General features: G+C 53.1%; 2 protein-coding genes across 3 annotated transcripts; both read right to left on the reverse strand.

The window, feature by feature from the left end:
* Positions 1 to 2,770: 2,770 nt before the first annotated feature.
* On the reverse strand, positions 2,771 to 14,100 carry LOC102568370 (coenzyme Q-binding protein COQ10 homolog B, mitochondrial). Of its 2 annotated transcripts, none has more exons than XM_059727068.1 (5): positions 14,017 to 14,100; positions 4,988 to 5,146; positions 4,468 to 4,657; positions 3,574 to 3,675; positions 2,771 to 3,288 (listed from the first exon to the last, which is right to left on the reverse strand). In XM_059727068.1, the coding sequence occupies exons 1-5, from the start codon at positions 14,061 to 14,063 to the stop codon at positions 3,121 to 3,123; spliced, it is 666 nt and encodes a 221-aa protein (XP_059583051.1). In that variant the 5' UTR covers positions 14,064 to 14,100; the 3' UTR covers positions 2,771 to 3,120. The 2 variants fall into 2 exon arrangements, with proteins under 2 accessions (XP_059583051.1, XP_014449661.1); XM_014594175.3 differs by lacking the exon at positions 14,017 to 14,100 and adding an exon at positions 5,403 to 9,394.
* COASY (Coenzyme A synthase) lies at positions 10,550 to 22,963 on the reverse strand. The gene is made up of 9 exons (XM_014594177.3): positions 21,416 to 22,963; positions 20,172 to 20,386; positions 18,377 to 18,508; positions 17,552 to 17,741; positions 16,184 to 16,248; positions 14,957 to 15,041; positions 14,255 to 14,352; positions 14,017 to 14,163; positions 10,550 to 11,246 (listed from the first exon to the last, which is right to left on the reverse strand). The coding sequence occupies exons 1-9, from the start codon at positions 22,077 to 22,079 to the stop codon at positions 11,199 to 11,201; spliced, it is 1,644 nt and encodes a 547-aa protein (XP_014449663.1). The 5' UTR covers positions 22,080 to 22,963; the 3' UTR covers positions 10,550 to 11,198.
* Positions 22,964 to 23,331: the final 368 nt, after the last annotated feature.

Consider the following 23,331-nt stretch of genomic DNA (forward strand, 5'->3'; position numbering starts at 1 on the left):
TGTAATTTCGGCACCTAGCTCCACAGTACCCATGTGAGGACCTGTGCCTGGGGTAAGAGGACAGAGCCCTGCCCTGAGGCCCAAGTGCAGGGTCTCTGTGGTGCCTTGCTGCTCCAGTGCTGTGGGGTGGGGCAGACTGCAAGTGCTGTGGGTGGCTGTGGCAGCTAGGGTAAGTGGGAAGGCTCCAGGCCCCAAGACCAAGCCTGGCCACATGGGGTGCTGAGAACATGTGCTGCCCTCTGCTCCCCTCCACTTAACAAGAAACTCAGTGGCGTCATGTCCGCCCCTCCTCCCCCGCATCCACCCAAGACATCAACCCACAGCTGCTGCCACTTCCAGGGCTCTGGGCTGCTCTTCCCCAGTGCTGATGCCTCTGCAGAGTCACTGCAGCAAGATCCCCAGTTCCAGCCTCCAGACCTTGCTCAGATGCAAGGGGCCACCCATCCTTCAGGGCAGCTCTCTGAGACGGCCCAGGACATCCTGGAGCCCAGCAGCAGGAAGAAGTACTGGCTGGGCAGGCCTGCATGGATGGCTGCTGCCTGCACACGGTGCATTTCAACAGGCCTGAGTCTTCTATTTCCTGACATTGCAGGGTGCTGATGGGGAGGGGGCTGGAATGCATTCCTTCCCACCCAGCTAGTGCAGTCAACAGCCATTTTGGCTGAGGGAACACACTGCACCAGGCACTTCCCAAACACAAAGGCAGAGGCCACCTGTCCTCTGCAATGAGAACAAACCTCAAAGGTGGTGCCAGGTTGTGTGCTGGGTCCTGGTACCAGTGGCTGGACCATAGATGCCCTGCTGAGCCAGGACACAAGGCCCAGTTGGAGACCAGTAGGTACATTCGCATGCAAGAACTAGCCCTCAGCGCACAAGCACTTGGGAGCTGTCCTGGTCTGGGAGTTTTATAGATTTCATAGACATTAGTGGTATAAGGGACCTTGCAAGATCATCGGGTCCAGCTCCCCACCCAAGGGGCAGGAATTCTCCTGGGGTCAAATGATCCTAGCAAAATAAGCATCCAAACATGTCTTAAAGGTGTCCAGAGTAGGTGCTTGCACCACTTCTGCAGGGAGTCTGTTCCAGACTTTGGGAACCCTGACAGTAAAGAAGTTTTTTCTTATGTCCAGTCTAAACCAGTCTTCCCGGAGTTTGTGACCGTTAGACCTTGTCTTGCCTTGGGGTGTCCTGGTGAACAGATGCTCCCCCAGTTCCAAAGTTGTTACCCAGATTGCAGGTAACCCTGTGGGCTGGCTACTGATAAGAGAGACAGAAACAGATGGACTTTTTATTTGCTTGTGTTTCAAAACAGAAAACCAAACATTTATCCCAAAGTCTATCTGGCTACCCTTGACAGCACAACATAGATTCTCACCTATATCAGTAGAGGAGAGTGCCATGCAGATTGGCATTTGGTCTTCTTGAATTCTCTGCGTTCTCCAAATTTTCCTCCAGCCAATATCCCATATTTCTAAATGGCTGGTTCTAATATTCTAATGAATGACCTCTGGTTGGTTTTAAATATCTTTGTTTCACTGAAACTTTTGGAACTGAACCAAACTAGATCTTTCATGGACTTTGAAGGTGTCAGTTAGTTGGGATTTATATCCTCCAGCAAGTAAAAAAGAGAAGGTTTCTTATCTCCTTTCCTTCCCCATTGTGGAATGCTGTTCAGCACTGTCCTGCTTCTTCTTTACCTTAGCTTATGATTTTCTTTGATGGCTGTTTCATTTTTACAAATTATCTAAGCATCTTAATAAAAATATATCTGTTATAGCAAAATAGCGTCTAATACATTTGGTTGCATCTATCATTACTAGTAATATTTTTAAAATAAAGCTATGAGATAGTGTATTTGGATTATTTAATGTACAATCTTCCCTTATAATGTCTCCTTTTAGGCCTTGTGATTTGTTTAACAGTATCTCATTACTGGTTTAGTTAGACACGTTGAAGTCTTCTTTTACTCTGCTGATCAAGCTAGTTGTCACATCTGCAAAGGTTCATGTTACAGTCACTCAGAAACAGGCTTTGGGTCCTTCTGCTTAGCCACACTCTGCAGCTTGGCTGACAAGTCTTGGCCCTTGGCATCACTCAAGTGCCTGGGGATTAATAGCTTCCTGCTTGTAGCTCTGCGGCTACCCAGCTACAGGGAGACCCCTCCCCATCCAGTCCTCACTCACCCACGGTTCTGCAGGCAGTGGAAAACTCCCAGCCAGGCCTGGCTGATTCTGGAGGCAGGTGGGGGTGGGGGGGCAGGAGAGAGGGAAGTGCCTTACGTCATTCACCCCTAGGCAGCAGGCATTGGTCCTTCACTCAGCTTCAGGCATTGCCCTCACTTGGGATGCACAGCATAGCTCTGGCACCACAGCAATACCAGATCCTAGCCCTGTGCTGCACAGGAGCCATGGGGCCCTGCTTTATCCCAGAGTATATTGGAGATGTACATAAGGAAGCCCTGTACTCCAACACAGCCGCAGTGCCACAGCTGGGTGCATCCACTTTCTCTGGGGAGCTGCTGCCAGGACACCTGTGTCTTCCACAGCTCCCCTCCCATCTACCACTCGGTGTTTTGGTGTGTAAGAGTGAGATGGGCAGGAAGCCAGGATTAGAATTCCCTGGCCCCTTCCTGGCCCAGTTTCACTTCCTCGTCAGCTCAGCAATGAGCTGTTGCTTCATTTCCCAGAAACTCAGAGGCTGCTGAGAAGTGGTAAGACTCTGAGCGAGGAAGTGGGGCTGGGAGGGGGGACAAATGCTCCAGACAACAAGATTCCATTCAAAAGTTTTTATTGACACCATTAAAAATAGAACCTTTTCCATTCGAGTCTTGTGCCTGCCTCCTCCTGAGATTCCACCATGGAAACGCACTCAGGAAATGGGCATTTTGGTCCTTGTGCCAACAGCAGCATTAAATAGAAACCACCACGATTACAAAAATAATTTAATCTCCAGGGCAGGGGGTTAAATAGACATAAATAGAACAAGGCCCCAAGGAGGGTGACTAACTGTGTCCAGGCAAAAACGTGGACAGAGCAAAACGAAGACAGAACCTTCTAATGAGCTCAGAAGGGCACCTCCATCGGAGGGGGGCTGCGGGGTCAGCTCCAGGTCCTGTCACAATCATCCGCAGCGAGCTGCCTGGAGGCGCTGTCGTGGCAGAACCTCAGCCTGTGGGCCGAACAGCTTCTTTGCCTGGGCCTCGAAAGCTGTCACCATCTGCTTCACCACCTCATCGAAGAACAGGGTGGCCAGCCGGGAATGTAGGATAGACTTGAACTCGAAAGAGACCTGGAGGGAAGATGCAGAGCCTCACAATGGGGCTGGCTTAGGGTTCAGGGTTGCCCCAGTCTCAAGATGTGACAGGCTTTGGCCACCCTTGACTCTCTCCAGAGGAGATGCCAGCAGGCTATAGGGTCCCCTCATCATAACCATTTGGGGGTGGAGGTTGAAAGCCCAGCATGCTTCCTGGACTGCATGAAGCAACCCGTGGCAAGAAGCCAGAGGCAGAGACCAGCCAGCACCCTCCCACACCACCCAGCATCACCAAAGGGCCAGCTCAGCAGGGACACTTACCGAGAAGTCTAATGTGCAGGTATCTGGCTGCCCTGGCCGCCCTGGCCCAAACTGCCACAGTGTCTCCAGGTGGTTGAACATCCGGCCATCGTTGCACACAGCCTGTGGAAGAGGGAGCCACCTGCCTCAGTTTCAGCTGGCTTGGGCCTGGCCGCAGCTGCCAGAAGTCACCTTAGAAGGGCTGCTGCTGCTTCATCACAGCCAACCCTGAGGAGCAGCTGGCACCAGTGGCACAGAGATTGCACTGATGCTGGCAACCAGTGCCCGCTGTCTCCCTGCTCATGATTAAGTCTTAGCAACTGTAAATGCTCACAGGAAGCTCTGAAAGTGGGAGCAAGTGAAGAGGGCACTGCCCAACTAGACACCTGGAGCATCCATGTGCAGGCCAGGTGGCCCATGATGGATAGCAGCTGCATCAGCCTGCTTTGGGGGAATACCCATGCATCAGCTCCCAAGGAGGTGGGAGCTCTTTTATTATTAGCCCAGAGCTTCCCCAAACTGGATCAGATACCAGAGCAGTCTTTTGAGCTGATGCTGGCATTCTGGAATCCCATGATGGGAGATGGGGGCATCTACACAAATGCTATCTGGAAGCTGTGTGGAAACCATCCCAACAGCTGCCCAAAGGTTTAACAACCATGCATCCTCAGTGCCTGGGAAACCATGGCCAGTGTCCTGCTGCACCTAGGTGCCCCCCACTTGATATGCCTCAGAGTGATCTGCCAAGGTGCTGAACAGCTGATCCTCCCACAGACATGAGATAGGGGCCATGGAAGCTCAGTGCCTCCAAGCCAGGCACCAGGTCTCAAGCTGACCACCCAGCAGTCTCTGCACCACCCCTTCCCACCCTCCCCTTGGGAAAATCCCAGCTGCAGCCCCCTGCCAGCCCCTTACCCGGATCTGATGGGGGCTCAGGGAGATTTCAGAGATGTAGCGCTCCACCAGGGGTGAAAAGCCAACTTCCAGCTCTGCCCTCATGAGCCCTTTGCGGTGGGACAGGACCCTGGAGCTGTTGCACCATGGCACGAATAGCCGGTAGCTCTCAATGTTGGCCACCACATTGTACATCTGCTTCATTGAGTACCTGCCACAGGGAGAGGAAGGGGGCTTCAGCAGAGACAGCGAGGGGATTGCTGCAGCTCATAGACCTTATTGGGGGGGGGGGGGGGTGCACAGCTGCCTGCTTGCTCCAGCCCTTCTTTGCAACAGGTCATCCAGCTGCTCTCCACCAAGCAGATGGGGTTACCAGGAAACAGCCTGTTCCTTGGGCGGGGAAAGGCTTGAAGGGTCCCACAGGGGGCTGGTGACCCTAAGCTGCCCCCTGCCCACTCCAGAGCTCCCAGGGAGCTAGTGCTCCCACCCTGAGCTCCCTCCAGGACATCAGAGTTCCCGGCCCCCCCCCCCCCGCACTCACCCCACGACGCGCGCCTCCGAGTACTCCATCCGCTTGTTGCCCAGCAGAGGGGCTGCCAGGTGCAGAAAGGGCCTCGCCTGCTGGCTCAGGATTGGAGCCGGAGCTGGAGGGCGCTGCTTGGGGGTGCATAGTGCTAGCACAGCGCAGGAGCTCAGGCACCTGAGAGAGAGAAGACAGAAGCCTGTGAGAGAGGGAGCCCCTGACAGCCTTGCCACCCCATCGCTCTGCAGGTCCCCCGGGATGGGAAGGGGGAGCCCCAACCCCATGGGAATGTGGAGCCCCAGCCCCAGGGCTCGGCGCTGCTCCGATCTCGGCTCCCTCTGACTCCCACCCACCACCCACACCGGGGACCGCGACCTACGCAGGCACCCGAGCTTTGCTGGGCCCCTGCTCCCACCATCGTGGCCCTGCTCACCTGCCCCTGTCCCCCAGCAGCGCCCAGCCCAGTGCAGCGCCCCGAGCGCTCCCAGCCATGGTTTGGCTCTGCCCGTCCAGAGCGCCGGCATCCTCCTAACTCTGCCCATGACGTCAGTGGAGGGGATGTCCCCGCCCACGTGACACTCCCAGTGATGTCACGGAGGAGTGTCCCGCCGGGCCAGTGGGACAAAGGGTGCTGCATCCAGCCAGGCTTGCCCCCTGGCAGGCACAGCAGCCCCACAGGGACAGGAGCAGGGGGTGGTGGGGAGCTGGGGCTGGAAGCCACCCCGGCCTGGCACTGGGGGAGATGTCCCGCTGCAGCCCAGCCCCTGCCACAGCCCCCTGGGCCTCACCAGGTCACAAGCCTCAAACTCAGGAGTCCCAAGCCAGGCTCTGCTGGATTTGGGCACCTGCAGGGACCTCACCTGGGCCTTCCCCAGCCTCCCCCCAGGTCTGACCCAATTAGGCAGGCAGGCTTCTTTGAGTAGCTGTGGTATCTTTTATTAGACCAACTGAGTAGTCGGAAAAAAGTTCTTAGCAAGCTTTTGGGTGCAGTCACTCTTCTTCAGACATAGGGAGTCACTGCTGTTCTGAGGCTCCAAGAAATGAGAGAAGCTAAAAGTATGGCAGGATGTCAGTGAGAATGTAAATAGGCAGAAATTAGAAAGACAAAAGGTAAAGCACGGAAGGGGAGGAGGGAGTAAAAAAGCAGGAGTGGGGGTGGGAAAGAAAGCCAAAGGTGAGTAAGGGAGACACTACAGTGGTGGTAATTGAAGGTGGAGAAGAGGCTGTCTGTGAAAAAGGAAATAGCTAGAAATTAGGAAGACAACCATCAAAAAAGCGGTGGGGGAGGGTTGTGAAAAGGAAAATGTAAAAGATCAGGTCAGGCAGGTACCTGGTGAATCAGATGTCTGGCAGATTGTAATGCATCATAAAATCAATGTCTATATTGAGTTCATGATTCTTTGTATCCAGTAGATTTATAAAGTGAAGTTTGTAGGCTTGTCTATGAAAGGAGTTTTGTAAGTTCCCTTTGAGGATTAGAACTGAGAGATGGGAGAGGGAGTGATTGTCCTGTAAGGAGTGTGCCCTCGAAGGTAGTTAGGCATTCCTGTCATTGGATGCACACCGAAAATCTATCATTCTGGTGCACAGCTGTTGTTTGGTTTCTCCAAAATATTTTCCATCAGGGCATTTGGTGCACTAGATGAGATCTATAACATTTCTGGAGGAGCAGCTGTAAGATCCAGGAATGGTGATGGTTCTGTTGTGTGGGGCATAGTTATAGTGGGGGTGGTGGAGATGTGTTGGCAGGTTTTGCATTTCTTGTCCTGGCATGGTCTAGATCCAGTTGGTGTGGTTTGGGTTATAGGGAGATTGCTTCTGGTGATGAGGTTAGTGAGGTTCAGTGCTTATTTAAAAGCTAGAATCGGTGGTTCTGGAAAGAAGTCTTTAAGAATTGGGTCTTCTTCTAGTATGGGTTGCAATTGCTTGAGTATTTTCTGTGTAGGTTCCAGGGAAGGGTGATATGTCATAACTAATGGTGTGCAATATGTGGGGATTTTCTTTTTGTACTGCAGCAAATCTTCAAGTGGTATCCAGGTGGCTCTTTCAAAAGTGCAATCTGTCTCTCACATTGGCTTCTGGAGGAGGGAGGGAGACAGCTGGCTCCTGCGCTTCTTGGAAGAGCAGCCACCCAGATTATCCTGTTGGCAGAGCAAGGCACCAACATGCAGGTGCCACCAGCTGGGAGCTGAAAGGCCCCTCTGCCCAACAGCCCAGGGGGGGACTGCAGCCAGCTAGAGAATGCCAGGCCCAATACATCTAGTGAGGGCAACAGAGCAGCTGTCACAGAGAGATGGAAAGGAAGGAAGGAAGTCCAAGAAAGCTGGAGCACACGTCTCCCGTCTTGCAGAAGGAAGGGAGGGATGGGGAGAAGAGGTGCCCTGGCCAATAGGGCACACTGGGACATAAAGCAATAAAGCTCTTTGATTACTCCTGCTTAATCAAAGCAGCTTCTGCTGAGCTCAGGTTTGGGCTCCAGCCCACAGCAGCAAGCAGTGTGGGACACACAGCTGTCTACTCTTTTTGGGTCTATGCATGTCCGGTTGCTGTTATGCAAGTGACCCAGAGTTAATTCAGACAGCCAGGAAAAGAGTACAATGACTTGTTTTCTTCCTGGAGGGCTCCAGCCAGACTGGATCAATTGTACAACTGTTTCCTGCTATTACTGTAGCCCCAGGAGTAAAGTCCTCACTCACCCCCACATTCCATGAGAGTGGGCATAGGTGACAGCACCAACACACCTGCCTGGCTTACCCTGGCATTCAGGAAGTCAGACCAGCAGGCCCAGCGGAATTTTTTGCAGGCCTTACAGGTGGAGCATGGTCATGGTAGCACCAGGTCAGGGCTTGGTTATACAAGTCATTCTGTAAACTCTGGCTGCTCCTGATCTGGGAGGTGACTCACACTGGGAATATGCAGAACAGAGGACAAACATCCCATCCCAGCGCAGCCACTGCGCCAGACCAGCTGGTCTGAATCAGTCAGTTTGGGATGTAATTTCTCTTCCTCCATGAGCTAAGGAATGTTCCAGTTCTTACCGCTTATCCTCCAGCCTTTTGCCTGTCTGTCCAATAGCACTTTGCCCTCAGAGACCGCTGGCTTGGGAAGACTCCATTTCTGGCACAAGAGAACGCAAAGCCCAAGATCCTCAGATTCCATCTGAGGTCTCCAGGGTATCCACCCTGTGGGGCTGGGTTCACTCAATCAAATGGCTCCCAGCAGCTGAGGGGGATCAGAATTTTCTCCTTGGAGGTGTGAAAGGGTCTCAAGGGTAAAATGAAGCAGTGTCACTCAGATCAGTATTTTCTCCTGGGTACATCAAATGAATCCTCACAGGACCAAAGACAAGCAGGTCCACACTTGCTTGCATGAGCCCAGTCCCTCCTGGGGATGGCAGAGATGGAAACCACATCCTCTAATTAGGGGCTACTGTGACAAGAACATCATGGGACTGAGGAACAGCAGGGATAGGGGGCTCGCTGGAGCAGACTCAGCCAGGGAGATTTCTAGGCTGAGAAGGAAAGAACTCTGTCAAGAGCAGCCCACATGCCCATTCAGCAAGGGGTGATGCAGAGACATTTTACCTTTATCACTAGATCAGCTAAATAAGGATTAACATTTTGCAGCTGTGGGGCAGAGCTCCTGACCCAGCCTCCTGCCACAGGCTGCATATCCCCACCAGCCCTAGAGCAGCCCAAGCTGCCTGTGCTTACCCTCACTGCAACTTCTCTGGCAGGGAGAGCAGCAGGAAGGGCTGCAGAGCAGTACCATGGCTATGCTCCACCTATAAGGACTGCTCCGGGCACCTGGGTGCCTCTCATTCCCTCATGCTAAGTCAGACCTTCATGGGCCTGAATCCAAACTCTTCATAGGCCAGATCCAGCCTGGAGGCTGTTTAGCACTGGACCTTGAGCTAAACCAAGCATCCGTGACAGTAAAAGCCTGCAGGGATGAAGCAAGCAGCTGTTTCTGTTTAGCCTATGGCACTGTAGAAGAGGTAAAAAAGAAAAAAGCCACTCAATTCCAGAAAAGCCCTGCAGGGAACCCTGCCACCAGTCTAACTACATCAGTGTGACTCCAAATGGTTGCCCAACTGGTGGCCCATGGGTTACATGTGACCTGTGACGGATTTAATTCTGGTCTACAGGGCTTCTTGGCACAGCTGCAAGAGCTGCTGCATTAGCATGGCTCCAGAACCCGGAGGGCGAATGCCCCTGCTGCTCACCCCTGTACCCCAATCCCTGCTGCCAGTGACTCAATTCAGTGGCAGAGGAAAGGGAGATGAACAGCAGTGTTTATCCCCTGGTTCCAGCAGCCACTACTGAGCTGCCACCAGAGATGTGTCATCTGGCCCATGAGAAGCCATGAAGTCTGGATCACACAGGGCCAAATAAGCTGGACAGCTCTTAGCTCATCCCAGTATAAGCCTCCCACCCTTAGATGACTTACAGTGCCTCAGATTCCCCGACAGAAGTTTAATTGAGTAAGCATTTCCTCTGGGCCATCTGGAACCAGCAACACTTGTTCCCATCAAAGGACATGGCAAAGAATACAAAGGAAAGGGGAGGAATCAGAGGTGCTAGGAGTGGTGCACACAATTTTAAATCAAAGTATTAGCTTCCCAGGGAGAGGACCTATGTGACTTGAGGCCCTTAGACCTCTTGGCCAGAGCTGCTCCCCCTGCTGGCTGCCTGGCACCATGGCAAGCTTCATTGTACAGTCATTTCAATACAAGTTATTATTTCTAGCTGGGCACACAGCAGTCATATCTGGATCCTGCACCAGTGATTTGGGGCTGTCTGCTGATATATGAACAAAAGCACTGGGCACTTCTCAAATGCACTCAGGTGCTTAAGGCAGGCTCTGGGCACAGAAGGTCTGGCACAGGTATGGAAAGCTCAGAGCAAACTGCCATACAAGCTCCACACCTCACAGCCCAAACCAAGCACCCACATCCTATCTAAGGCTTGGGCAGAGCTGTTAGAATACAGCAGAGGCTGGATCCCTCCAGCAAATCAGATCCTAGTCCTTCATCAAAGCTCTTGCTACACTGATCCATGGGGAGGGTACACAGTAGGGCATTCAATCTCATCTCACTGCACCCACGGACACAGGAAGGAGAGAACAGTCCAGACAAGGAGTCTCAGGATACCTCCAAGATAACACAATCTGGACCCACAACCCTGCTATGTAGCAAGAGCTCTGCACAGGGTGTTTGTGCAATCCCTCTCAGAAGCCTTGGGCTGGCATCACCCAGGCTTGACACGTGCCAGCCAGACAATGGCACCAGCCAACAAAAGGGCAAGCTCTCTAAGGTCCCAGTAGTTCCCGGGCCCTGTCCTGGGCCAGATCTGGACCCTGCAGTTACTGCAGGGAACCTGGGCTGCACTATGAGTGGCAGAGGAGGGGATACCAGAGCCCTCTCTAACAGCACCCATCACAAGCCCCTGGGCTCCTCTCTGTGACAGAACTGCTTGACCTTAGATGCATGCTGCCACAGGGCAGAGCTTCAGAATTAGGGTGCAACACAGAGGAAGCCAGCATGGCAGAGGAAAACAGTCACCACACGGAGACAGATGCTACAAGAAATTGACCTTTAACCATCACACACGTACAGGTAACAAGACATCCAGCACCATGCAGCCTGCAAGGCAGGACAGCATAGCCCACTCTTGATGGTAGTGAGAAGGTGAGCATACTCATTGACCACAGCAGCTCCAAATCAGGTAGGGGGGAGCAGAGCTGGGCTTGCTACTGGGGTTCACTGTGGGGCACAGCCTAGGATGGTGACAGGAACACCAGCTTGGCACAAACCTGTTCTGTGTACTCAGCAGGTGCAGAGGCCATTTGCCTCATCAGAGAAGAGCTGCTCCTGCCTCACTGGCTGATGTCCATATTACCAACTCAGAGTGACCACAGGTAGCTACCCCTCCCATGCCCTGCTGCCCCTTGGTCCTAACCTTCAACAACAGTAAAGCAGAACAGTCCATGCCCACAGCCCTGCACCCTCTCAGTGCAAAGAATTTGCAGTGAGCAGCTGTAACCACCCCAATAGGATCCAAACCATGCCCTGCTTGCTGAGGGCATGTAATGTAAGGACCCAGTACCAGATGCACAGCCATAGGGCTGTTCAGGCCCTCCAGCAGGTCCCGCCAGTGCAGTTCTTGCCAGTCTGACTGTGCACCAAGGTAAGACAAAAATAAGAGGAATGACGGAGGGGTGCAGGACTTTAATCGGGGGGGATGCGCTGCTGCAGCAGAGCCCAGGCCTTCTCCACCTGCCAGAGAGCAGACACAGGAAAGCAAGTGAGCAATACAGTGGCAGAGGCCAGGCTGGCCCTATAGACAGGGCATTGATTCCAGCCATGTGAGGAGGGAGGTGTCCTCTCACTGAGCAGGAATGAAACTCCCAGGATAGGGAGGGCCAATGCCTTTCAAGCTATGGTTAGGGACTTTCAGGTCACCCCAGGACAGTGGCACTAGCAGGATGTGTGTGTGGCTATCCCTGGCCATTTTATTCCACTGTCACCTATTTCCACTGCACTACAGCAGCAACTAGCTACCTACCCAAATGCACTGCCTTCCAAGGAGCTCAGGATGTCTTACCCCCTGCTTGGAAGGGAGAAGAGAACAGCACAGATCCTACATAAGGGAGTGACACAAGGAACCTCTGGCTCCTTGTCACTTCCATCCATGGGCAAAGACATGAATCACTTGGCTGCTCCTACACACCAGGGGAGCCTATCCACACATTAACACTCAACCTGATTGTAACTGTTATGGCAGTGCCAGCAAGCTTGGCTTGTCCAAGGCTTCATGAGGCAAGCCAAGTCCTACCCTGGCTGGGTTGTCTATGCCAGAGGTTCCCAGTCAGTGGGCCATGGCCCAGTATTGGGCCACGAAGGAAGGGTTGGCTGCTGGGTCAGGCCCCTGGGGTGAGGGAGGAAGTGGGGCTGAGGCACCCAATAGAACCACAAGCAGCTCATCTGGGGGGCAACTCCTGCTGCTGTGTGCACCCCACCAGTCTGCAGTATAAAAAAGGTTAGGAACCACTGGTCTATGCTACAACACTTACATCCTCTATGTTGGCTCATACTGCAGGGCACTTGAGGCTTGCCAGAGCTGTGTGTCTAGCAATGAAATTGGACCCCAAGACCCTCCTGCCCTCTGATTATGTAAATTTCAGCTGACCTACACTTCCAGGCAGCCATTCACTGGCTAGACACAGTCATAATAATAGAATCATAGAAATTAAGGGCTGGAAGGGACCTCTAAAGATCGAGTCCAACCCCCCTTGCTCTGGGGAGGAAGATCAAATGATCCCAGCAAGATTTCTGTCTAGTCTCCCCTTGAAGACTTCCAAGGTTGGAGACTGCACCACCTCCTCGGGAAGTCTATTCCAGATTCAGGTCACCCTTACCAAAAAGTTCTTCCTTACATCCAACCTGAAATCATCCTCTAACAGTTTATTGCCACTACTCCTTGTCCTCCCCTGGGGCACCCTAGGGAACAGCTTTTCTCTCAGTTCCCAATATTCACCCCTTACATACTTGGCCACTAAGTCTTGCTTCAGTCTTCTCTTCCCCAGGCTGAACAGTCCCAGATCCCTTAGTCTCTCCTTATAAGATTTATAGATTTCATAGACATTAGGGCTGGAAGGGACCTTGGAAGATCATCGAGTCCTGCCCCCTGCCCAAAGGGCAGGAAGTCAGCTGGGGTCATAGGATCCCAGCAAGATAAGCATCCAGTTTCATCTTGAAGGTGTTCAATGTAGGTGCTTGAACCACCTCCGGTGGCAGGCAGTTCCAGACCTTGGGGGCTCGGACACTAAAGAAATTCTTCCTTATGTCCAGCCTGAAACGGTCTTGCAGTAGTTTATGACCATTCGACCTAGTCGTCATCCCTTGGGGCGCTCTGGTGAACAAACGTTCCCCCAGATACTGGTGGTCACCCCTGATAAACTTATAGGTGGCCATCAGATCACCCCTGAGCCTGCACTTTTCCAGGCTAAAGAGCCCCGGGGCTCTCAGCCTGTCATAGTAGGGTCTGTTTCCCTGACCTCTGATCATGCACGTGGCTCTTCTCTGGACTCTCTCAAGCTTCTCCACATCCTTTTTGAATTGTGGAGCCCAAAACTGCACGCAGTACTCCAGCTGCAGCCTCACTAAGGCCGAGTACAAGGGGAGAATGACATCCTGGGCCCTTAATCTTTCTTGTGGCCATTCTCTGGACCCTTTCAAGATTCTCCATGTCTTTTTTGAAACGTGGTGCCCAGAACTGGACACAGTACTCCAGCTGGGGTCTCATCAGCACCAAGTAGAGAGGAAGTATCACTTCCTTAGCCCTGCTTGCAATGCAAAGGCTAATGCATCCCAGTATATTATTAGCTCTGTTGATTACAGTGTTGCACTGGTGGCTCATGTTCATCCTGTGATCAGCCTTAACCCCAAGGTCCCTTTCAGACAGCATGCTGACCAGGACATCTCTTCCTAACCTATATTCATGTTGCTGGTTACTTCTCCCTAGATGAAGCACTCTGCATTTATCTTTACTGAACTGCATCCGATTCTGCTTCACCCACCTTTCTAGCTTGTCCAGGTCCACTTGGATCCGCATCCTATCCCACAGCACAGGGGTTCCCCAAAGTTTTTATGCCACGGCCCGGCAAAACACAGCCCTGAAGCAACCACGGCCTGGCAAACTGCAGCCCAACAGTCACAGACTACTGTGGCTGGAATTTCTGACCCGAAGACAAGTAAAAATACCCCCACATCCTGGTCAGGGGGTGGGCCAAACCCTATACTACCACGGGCAAAAGGAGCCACAGTTTGCCAGTACTGGGCTGCAGCCCAGGGATTGAGAACCCCTGCCCTAGCGTAACCACTTTTCCCTGCAACTTAGTATCATCCACAAACTTGGCCAGTGTGGTTTCCACATCCTCATCTAAATTGTTGATAAAGATGTTGAACAGCACGGGGCCAAAAACTGAACCCTGCAGGACACCACTGGCCACCTCCCACCAAGATGATACAGTTCCATGATTCTCACCTGCCTGTGGGTGACTTCAGGCTCCCACAGAGTACACAACACAACATGCGACTGCTCCACCCTCTGACTGTTAGTCAGCTGGCTTTGCAGTCTGCTCCGAGCTGCCTCCTCACTCAGCCCGTCCCTGGCCATGATGCGACTCAGAGCCTGGGAACACCAAGAGAAGAGAGTCATTTGCACGTGCAGAAGCCAGGAATCAGTCACTAACCCCAAATGGGTGAGGCGGGACATCACCTACCTCCGTCTCTGGGATGATGGCTGTCCACACTTCATGGACCATGTCTGACCAGCCAGCCTCCAGCAGCACAGCAGCATCCAACACGCACACGGCCTTACCTATGGGAAAAGGCAGCTGCCATTAGGGGCTGCTCATGCCAGCCACCTCATGGGTTCTGGCAGACTGGCGACAGAGAATCACTTTATCACCAAGCAAGAAAACTCCATGCAGAAGAGAAAGCTGCAGGCATCACACTGGGAGGTGCTTACATATTTCAAACTTGATAGAAACACCTTCACTGGGCAAGATGGGAGAAATGCCTCTCAAGCTAGCAGTATTCTGGGGTACTTCTCCCTGGGGCCTCACATGATGCTTTATCACTGCTTCAAATCTGGGTTAAGAACCAGTTGAGGCCTTCTGGAGTGGGGGATATGGTGGGGCATTTCAACTCTTTAATCAAAAGCTTGTAGCCCATGCCTGAAAGCAGACAGCCCCATTCCAACCAAAAGGCTGAGATGCACAGCAGTGCTGAGAGGCAGACATGGCTTCCAGCAAAGCATAAACATTTGAGTTGGGAAAATTGAACAGCACAAAGCTGATAAGAAGTCTGGGCAGCTGCCAACTGGGGTTTGAGGCAAGCTATAGCTCTGGTGTGTACTCTGTGGCAGTGTGACACGATGTCCCACCCCTCTGTTTTCGTTAAAAGCAGACAATCCTGGTCACCTTGAACAACTGCCTCGTTGATCTGCTTCTTCACCATCTGGGCAATCACAGGCCACACAATGTCTGTGAGAGACTTCAGCTGTTCCTAAGAAAGGGGCATGATGGAACTTCAATTACTTGCATTAAAAGACAGTGACAGATTACCCGGGTAACCCCACATGTGAAATGCAGGGGCTGCTGTGGAAGGCACCCCTAATCTGCCTCCTCCTGCAGAGGCCCCAGGGTTTCCAGATGACTTGTATCCCCCTGAATGGAGGGGAGGGGCACACTTGGGAAAGAAGGCACAACCCTCTATCTCCTGCTCTCAGGTGGCTCCACTATCCATAGCAGTGTCTCAGCCACAGCTAATGAAGAGGAGAAGCCTTTCCCAGCCAGCAGAGAGCAGTGGAACTCAGAGGTTCTGTCAGCCCCAAGCAGACCAGCAGCCAGGTGATACCAAGACTCAGAGAGGAAGGAATCCTAGAGACTGATCCCTACCACACCCAGCTCAGTGGGTCCCAAATGGGATTCTCACTGCTGAACTATGTAGGAAGAGTAGGAGCCCAGGAGAGAGGAAAGTAGAGCAATGACCCATGTGCTCACCACTGCACTGCCTGCTCCTGCTAGGGGCAAGTCTGGGCCACACAGCGCCATCAGACCAAGCCAGTGCTCAGACCATCCACAAGAGATGTGCTCCCAGAATCAGCATGTGGAAAGCCCAACAACTGGGTCCCACCCTGGCAAAGAGGAAAGGGAAGGCATATGGCTCCCTCGGCAGCAGGGAAAGGCTGCTGGTTCATAGATTTCATAGATTTCTAGGGTCGGAAGGGACCTGTTAGATCATCAAGTCCGACCCCCTGCTCTGGGCAGGAGAGAGTGCTGGGGTCAAGTAACCTCAGCCAGGTGCTTGTCTAATCTTCTTTTGAACACCTCCAAAGAAGGAGAAAGCAACACCTCCCTTGGAAGCCCGTTCCATATTTTGGCAATGCTCATCATAAAGAATTTCTTCCTGATGTCCAATCTAAATCTACTCTCCTTCAGTTTATGGCCATTGTTTCTAGTAACCCTGAAGGGTGCCCTGGTATTGCTGGTTTCCAGCAATAGATAAAAAACACTCTTGAGAGCCAGGTCAGAGAGAACAACAGGCAGCCATGTGTCAGCAGTGCCAAAGCAGGAAACAACAAGCTGGGGCCAAAGGAGAAGAGCCCTCAGTGGTTAAATATTGACATTCGGCTGAGTTGGTTTTACCTGGTTCCCAAACACTTTGGCCCCAAGGACTTTCCTGTTAATCGTTCCATCTTCATTCAGCAGGTCTGGAAAACAAAAAGGCAGCAGGTTTCTACAAAAACAAAAAAGGACACAGTTCAGATCCCCCCCAAACAGCCCAGCCACAGGGGACAAGCTTCAATGCTAAGGAAGGAGGGCATCTCCACTTGGGGTTCTCTCAAAGAGACACTTCCAAAAGAGTGGGAAGGAGGCTGCAAGTGCCAGGGAGGGGCCTTTCATGGTTTTTTGCACGTGAATCAAAGGACAGATTGCTTTTCTCTGGATACTCTGACATTCCTAAGGGAAATTGGGTCCTTTCTTGCTCCAGCAGGAGAACCTGTAAATCTCAGCTGGAAAAAGGAGAGGTCTCACCCTTTAAGAGAGAATTCCTTTCTCCCACCTGCTCATTAGGCAGCAGAGTTTAAAAGAAATCAAACAGAAACCCTATAAACTCCCAGTGATCTGCTCAGATGTCATGCGGCTAGACACCCAATCACCAAGGCCTCTGCCAAAGCAGACAAGACCTGTCTGTCTCATGGAAAAGACCAAAGTTATGTTTATGAACAACCTACTAGGCTTCCCTACAAATCAGCATTTTCCCAGTTCCCCTTGCAGAACCCCTCTGAAGTAGAAGATCAGCTCATGTGCTGCCTGCAAGGCTTAGTGCCACATAGCACAGTACAGCTACCACCTTTTACATAGAAGCCAGGTCTAGCAAGGCTACATTACATTGCACTATACACACACTATTGTTACATTGCACTATACACACAGTAGCTTCTGCTTGACCCCAGTGACAGCATGGCACCCTGGGTCCTGTGTACTGAAGACAAAGACACTGTTTTATGCCACCACAGGCAGCCTCCCCCAACACTTCTTAGATCAACAAGTCTGGGTACCTTTGTTTTGCAGGGTCTTCCTGCCCCCACCCCCTAAACAGCTTAGGGGCTCCCAACCCAACATGTATAGAACAGCTCCTCTCTGTGATGCAACAGTGGCAAGCAGCTGTTTGTTCAGTTCAGACCCATCCTCTGCTGCCAAGTTAAGCAACAGCCACAATCTCCCTCTAGAGAGCTAGGCACTCTACCGCTTCACAAGCAGCCATTCTCCAGTAGGGGGAAGCACACATTAGCAAACCCCCTGGGCACAAGGCAGAGTTGAAACATCAATGCACCACACAAGGTGCATTCCAACCAGACTTTGCTCCCTGTCATCAGCTCCTCATGGACACATTCTCCAAGGAAATGCTAGTTCTGGGACAAGGCCCAAGCCAGAAGGACAGAGAGACAGTGCGGAGGTGGCAACCCATCCCCTTTGCCCTACGGCTCCCTGCAAGGTTGCTAGCTGTACCTGCTCCAAATGCCTCCACCACCTGCTCATAGGCAGGGCCTCCTGGGGCATATGCCTCATGGCCCAGCCTGTCGACATCAACCAGGTAGGCTCCAAGGTGCTCCAGGTGCCTGGCAATGGAACTCTTTCCACTTCCTGTGCCTCCAGTCAGACCAATCACATATGGGCAAGAAGGGAGGTCCAAGTCTTTCTAAGGAAGGAAAAGAAAAGTCAGAGACTCTGGTGGGGGCAGGAAAGGCTGGGGAGAGGAGAGGGCCTGCATGTGAACCCTGTACAAGCCCTGGAGATGGCAGGACCAGTTGGACGCTCCTCCATGAAACATGATCACAGACATGGAATTAATCTGGCTCAGGGGCTCTCCTTTTGTCCAACAAGAGGATGATACTAACACAGGCCAGTCTGTCACTGCCCTCTAAAATTTCTTCCCTGTGGTTGAAAGGGCCACCACATCCCTCTCCTTCTAGCTTGGTAGTCCAGGGGGAGGAAGCTGTCAACAAATCATCCTGGCATCCATGTACACTCTCATCTTCATTCTAGCAAGCATCTCAACAACTTATATATAGTGTCTACAGACCCCCCTAAGATCTTCCCAAAGCCGCTGGTCCTGTCCAGAATTGACCGCCTGGTGTCCCCTGATCCTGTCCCCATGTTCCTGCTCGCATTCCTGCCCTTACATGGCATAAGACATGTGGCACTTCCATCATCTTCTTCACCCAACCCTTGAGGTCCAATAGACTGATTTCCTCCACCAGGAAAAAGGCCACAATAAACCCGCAGACTAGAGGTCTTGTGACAAGGCAGTTCCTCTAGTTACCAACCTCATACCTGTGGGGGCTGCAGCAGTGTCCCGAGCAGCCTGTGCCGGAGGCTGGAAGAGCTGATCTTTTCTTCTTCATTTTCACTATGCCGGAGATCTTTAACCAATGGGATCTCATGGAGAGCCAGCTCAGGGAGCCCCTGGGACAGAACAGGCACCACACTGCCATGAGAGGGTTGAGAGCCACCAGCACCCACTCCCCAAAAGAAGGCAAAGCCATGGCAGCATCTATGCAGCCCACTGTGGAAGCCCCAGGAATTAATCTGTTGGCAAGAAGTGCCAGAGCCAGAGCCAGGCAGGAGGTCATGGCCTCATATTGAATAATGAGACTGGTGTAACTGCAACTTCACCTGCTGCCACCCACCACAGGTGGGGAGATGGTGATGGAAGGAAGACCCTAGAGCCAGGTAGGAAGATACCTGCCAGGCCAGGGCTGATTTCCAAGGAATCAAGAATTTCTTTCCACCAGGAGGGACAACTTCCCTAGCACCCTGCAGGCCCCAGATCAACCAGTAACTGTAGCCTGGACAAGCAGGCTAATCTGCAATTGGTGTTCTGGAGATTCGGGCAAGAGCAGCCAGTGCTAAGTACAGACACATTACTAAGCTAGAACACTGGTCTGTCCATAAGCCAGGGAACAGAGCCTAACCTGTTAGGTTAGGGGCTGTCAGAGCTGCTAGGATGCCACTGGGGGGGTGGGGTCAGCGGCACTCAAACCCTCACCTTCCAGCATGCAGAGAGAGGGTCATTTTTCTTTTGCATGAGGAGCATGCCCTGCTGAAGGCAAGGAAGCCTAGCCTGCTACAAAGGCCCAGCAGTGAGGCCGCGAAGTCCAATCAAACCCCAACTTAAAAAATAAACCCCAGCTCAAAGTGACAAATGTACAGGACCCACCTCCTCAGCAGCAGGCCCTGCAGCACTGTACTGGAGCCAAAGGCCAACTGCATGCACCACAGAGCAGAACACAGCATCTGCCACTACAGCAATTCACTGTGGGCTGCCCAGTCAGCATCACCCCAGGCAAGTCTCCAGCCCAGACATGAGCTGGATCATTCCCTCCCAGGGTACAGTTAACAATGGAGGAGCAGAGGGAAAAGAAGGTATCTTCCTCTGGCCCAGAGGGGGTGTGGGCAGAAAGATATGGCTTTACACTCGCTGCTGTGAGCCAGGCATTCATCAGCAAACTTCAAAGATCCCAAGGGAGGGCAATGTTTCTGCAGAAGGCCACAAGAGCCCCAGCAAAGTGGTACAGATAAGCCCTGGCCATGGCTGCCAATATACCCCACAAAAGGAGGCTTCCTCATCATGGCAGGGGGATCACTGTGTGGGAAAGGAGGGGTATAGGACCCAACACACTGCATTGCTCTGTTCAATCCAACCATTCCCTGCACTCTCCACTCAGAACCTTCTCTTTGGAGAGTTCACTGTTCTCTGAACCCTCTGCATCCTCCCCACCCAACATGCTTCAGGTGGGCAAGTCATCCCCCCAGCAAGTATCACTAAGCAAGCAATCACATTGACAGCTCACAGCAAGAGGTGCACGTGTGGAGAGCCCAGGGCAGGCCTTGCAGATTGGGGCTGGGGGGCACTGGCAGGCCTCTGCAGGGTGGATCTCATAACTGGGATAAAAGGGAGGGGCTTGCAGGTCAGGACTACAGTGCAATGAGAGCTATCCAGTGTGCCCCACTACACCTTGCACTCCCAGGGCCCTATGTTCAGTGCTACCAGATTTATTCACAGATGCCAGGAGCAAACAACCGAGTGAGGCAGGGATGTATTCAAAGTCAGCTGTAAGGGCATTACATTTTCCAGTCTCTTCTTGTTCACGGCCACCCCTCCCTTGCGAGTTTCCTCACTGACTACTATACACTTCAGGTCAGGGTCCGTTATCGATGGGCCATAGGGATCTAGCAGAGGCACAGTGTCATAACGCAAAGAGGGCTTGATGTCCACCAGGAACTCACAGAGCTTCTCCACTCGCTTCTCATAGGGCTGGATTAGCTCCTTTAGCAGCTTATCTGGAAGGGACAGGAAACACCAAAGGGAATTAGCTCAACAGAACAGAGACCCCCACACCAGGAGCTAGCAGAAAACAAGGATGGAAGGGAAGGGCCAGGAAGGATGGCACAGAAAGCATTAGCAACCCTGGAACAACCCGAGTTCTCTCCTGCACTGCTGGGACATCACATCAGCAACCTCCCCACAGTGGAGGCTCCTCTGCATCAGAGAAAAGCATCACTCTGGGGACATGATGACGGTACAACTCCTTGGGTACACTATCAGAGGAATGTCGCCTCTGCACAAAGCAGCCACCAGGACAAAGTGACTCAGCTTCACTCTGCTTGGCAAGGAAAATTTAACAGTGGATGGCCTGAGAAAAAGGGCAACATACCTGTCATAAACAAACCAGGCAGCAAGGTATATTCAAGAGATGCAAAGAAGATAACAACCCTCCTCCTCTCCAACACAACAGCCCCAAGTTCTCAGCATCTTTTCAATGCAGATGCTGCTACATTCCCACTGGCCAAGTCAAATGAACAGAAGCAGCCTGACAAGTCTCACTTATGAGCTCTAGCTCATTTCAAGTTCTCAGGCACAAGGCCAATGCAGTGCTGCAGAGGAAAGGCTAAGGACATAAACCCACAGGCACATTATTAGTCCTCCCCCCTCCCACAGGGCTTGGAAAAGTCTCCTTATAAAGGTTACAAACTGTGAAGCGCTCTCCTATCTCATTAATAAGCAAGGCTTCTTAATTACCACCAAGCCCACAGCATTGAAGCATCTCTTCCATTCCTACTGACAAAAGCCCAACTTCCCTCTCCTTTCTCTTTCAGGGTCTCTCTCAGGAATTTCCCCCTCCTGCCATCTACACAAACCACTTTAGCAGACCCCTCCCCACACCATCATGCTTGACAACACAACTGTGCTCACAGGCCGTACAAATGGCTCCCTTCTGTGCCGCTGCAGCTTAGAGAATCAGAGGGAAGAGAGGAGCAAAGGTAAGAGGATAACCGATCAGGGCAACTCCAGTTTTACACCCCACTCACTTTCCAGGAGATTCTTGTCAGAGATGCCCAGAAGAAGCCGGTTCTCAGCCAGCATGCAGCACGTGCTCAGAAGGATCTTGTGGGCGTTATGTAGCCTATCAAAAGTGCCTCCTACAACAATGTCACCATAGCTGTGCAGGGACATGCCATCCCAGTCTGGTTTCTGCAAGGGCTGCTCCCCCTCTCCTGTGCCCGGCTCATAGTCTGGGTACAGCAGCACAGAGATAAGATTGGGCCAGCAGCTGTAACAGCTGGTGGCATAACGCTCCAGCTGCTGCTTCACGGGGTTGTACTGGCCCCCATCGCTGGTCTGAAAATCAGTCAGGACCACCTCAGGTGGGTGGGAGAGATTTTGCACTGAGGATAGTGACTGTGGCGCCAGGCTCTGGTTGCGGATGTTGGTCAACAGGACCCGCACGTCCAAGTGGCCGTGAGCGTCAGCATCCGCGTACAGCTTGTTGATGACGTTGTAGACTTCACGCGTAGCTGGCACATAGGTGGACTTGGGTTGTGACGAGCCTGTTAGACTGAGCCCTGGCTGCAGGTGAATGTAGAGTGTGTCCTCCACAATCCGGGAGGCTGAGGCCAGGATGGGCACAAGGCGTGGGGACAAGGCAGACAGTGGGGCTGTGAGCACCAGCAGGCCCGAGTGGAAGACAGACATGCTGCCTGGAACAGACACACGGACAGGCAGGAAAAGGCAGTTAGCTGCGTCAGTCTGATGCCAGGCAGAAGGCAGGGCAGCCTAGCAGCTAACTAGCTCAGAGGAGCACAGGTGTTCAGAGGTGACAGCCAACTTCATCAGGGGCTATGAGCCTGACACAGCACCTGATGAAGTAGGTCAGAGGGTCTCAACCTTTTTAGACTCAAGGCAGCCCTCAGGCAATGCCAGCTCTCCGCTTGCACTTGTTTTCTGACTAGAGAAAAAGAGCACAGCAAGTCTTCTGCTGCAAAGAGCTCAGGAAGACCACAGCTAGGCAGCTTTTTAATGTTACGGATTCCCAAAATCTCCTGTGAATCACGTCTGCACACTCAACGGTGCCGCGGCAGCCAGGAAAGGGCCTCCAGGCAGCCCAGGATGCCGTGGCCCAGTCGGGAATCACAGAAGTGTACTGTTGCCTATGACAGTTCACGCCTCTGACCCAGGCAGATCCAGCCAGCGGCTCCAGCCCTTTCCAGCCAACGGCAGCCCGGCCCACGCCGGCTCTTGGCTCCTGCTCGACTTGGGCTACAGCCAAACAGCAGCATGCGCCTTGTGGCGCACAGAGCTCAGGCAACTGCAGCCGGATGGGTCGAGCCGACAGAGCAGCGGGTCGGGCCGAGAGGGACCTCCTTTGGGACGTGCCTGGGCCTGTCACGCGAGTCCCGCCCACCCCGTCACGCTGCCCGCGGCACCCGGGAGGAGCTCAGGCACCCTGGGGGGCACAACCGCCCGGCCCGGCCCGGGGCACACGCAGGCGGGAGGAGCCGCCGGTGGCAGCGGGAGGAGAAACCGCACCGCCGGCCCCACCACGAAGAGGGGCGGGGGGTGACGTCAGCGAGCGGCCAACGGTCACTCACCGAGCGCCGAGCTCGAGGCGGCCGCCGCCCCCGCTCGGCTTCCCTGAAGCCCTGACCCGGAAGTGCTCCGTCACCTGCCGGAAGTTCATCACCCCAGAGGGAGGGGCGGCAACTCCTTTCCTTCCACCCACCCCAGCAGCCGACGCGCAGTCAGCTAGCGCCGGGCAGCTCGCGGCTCTGGCCCCGAGAGCTCTCGCGAGAGGAGGCCGCGGGCGGGGCCGGCGTGGAACAGAGGGAGTGACTTGAGCGGGTGGGGGCGGGGCTTGGGAGCTTATTCTAAGCCCCGGCACAAGGACGTGAACAGGGACACGGACACGGAGGAATGCGACGTGGGGCGTTTATTGACCCGGGTCGCG

The sequence above is a fragment of the Alligator mississippiensis genome, chromosome 4 (assembly GCF_030867095.1).
Source record: "Alligator mississippiensis isolate rAllMis1 chromosome 4, rAllMis1, whole genome shotgun sequence".
In the NCBI taxonomy this organism is placed as follows: Eukaryota; Metazoa; Chordata; order Crocodylia; family Alligatoridae; genus Alligator; species Alligator mississippiensis.

What these genes read in the sequence shown, in the direction of transcription:
- LOC102568370 (XM_014594175.3), bottom strand. Translation starts at nt 5,461, where the DNA reads ATGGCTGGGAGCGCTCGGGGCGCTGCACTGGGCTGGGCGCTGCTGGGG. An exon ending in TGAGCCCCCATCAGATCCGG is followed by an intron (nt 3,676 to 4,467) that starts GTAAGGGGCTGG and finishes CCTCTTCCACAG; the next exon opens with GCTGTGTGCAACGATGGCCG. An exon ending in CCTGCACATTAGACTTCTCG is followed by an intron (nt 3,289 to 3,573) that starts GTAAGTGTCCCT and finishes TCTTCCCTCCAG; the next exon opens with GTCTCTTTCGAGTTCAAGTC.
- COASY (XM_014594177.3), bottom strand. Translation starts at nt 22,079, where the DNA reads ATGTCTGTCTTCCACTCGGGCCTGCTGGTGCTCACAGCCCCACTGTCT. An exon ending in CCATCATCCCAGAGACGGAG is followed by an intron (nt 14,164 to 14,254) that starts GTAGGTGATGTC and finishes TGGTGTTCCCAG; the next exon opens with GCTCTGAGTCGCATCATGGC. An exon ending in CTGAAGTCACCCACAGGCAG is followed by an intron (nt 11,247 to 14,016) that starts GTGAGAATCATG and finishes GCTCTCTGGCAG; the next exon opens with GTGGAGAAGGCCTGGGCTCT.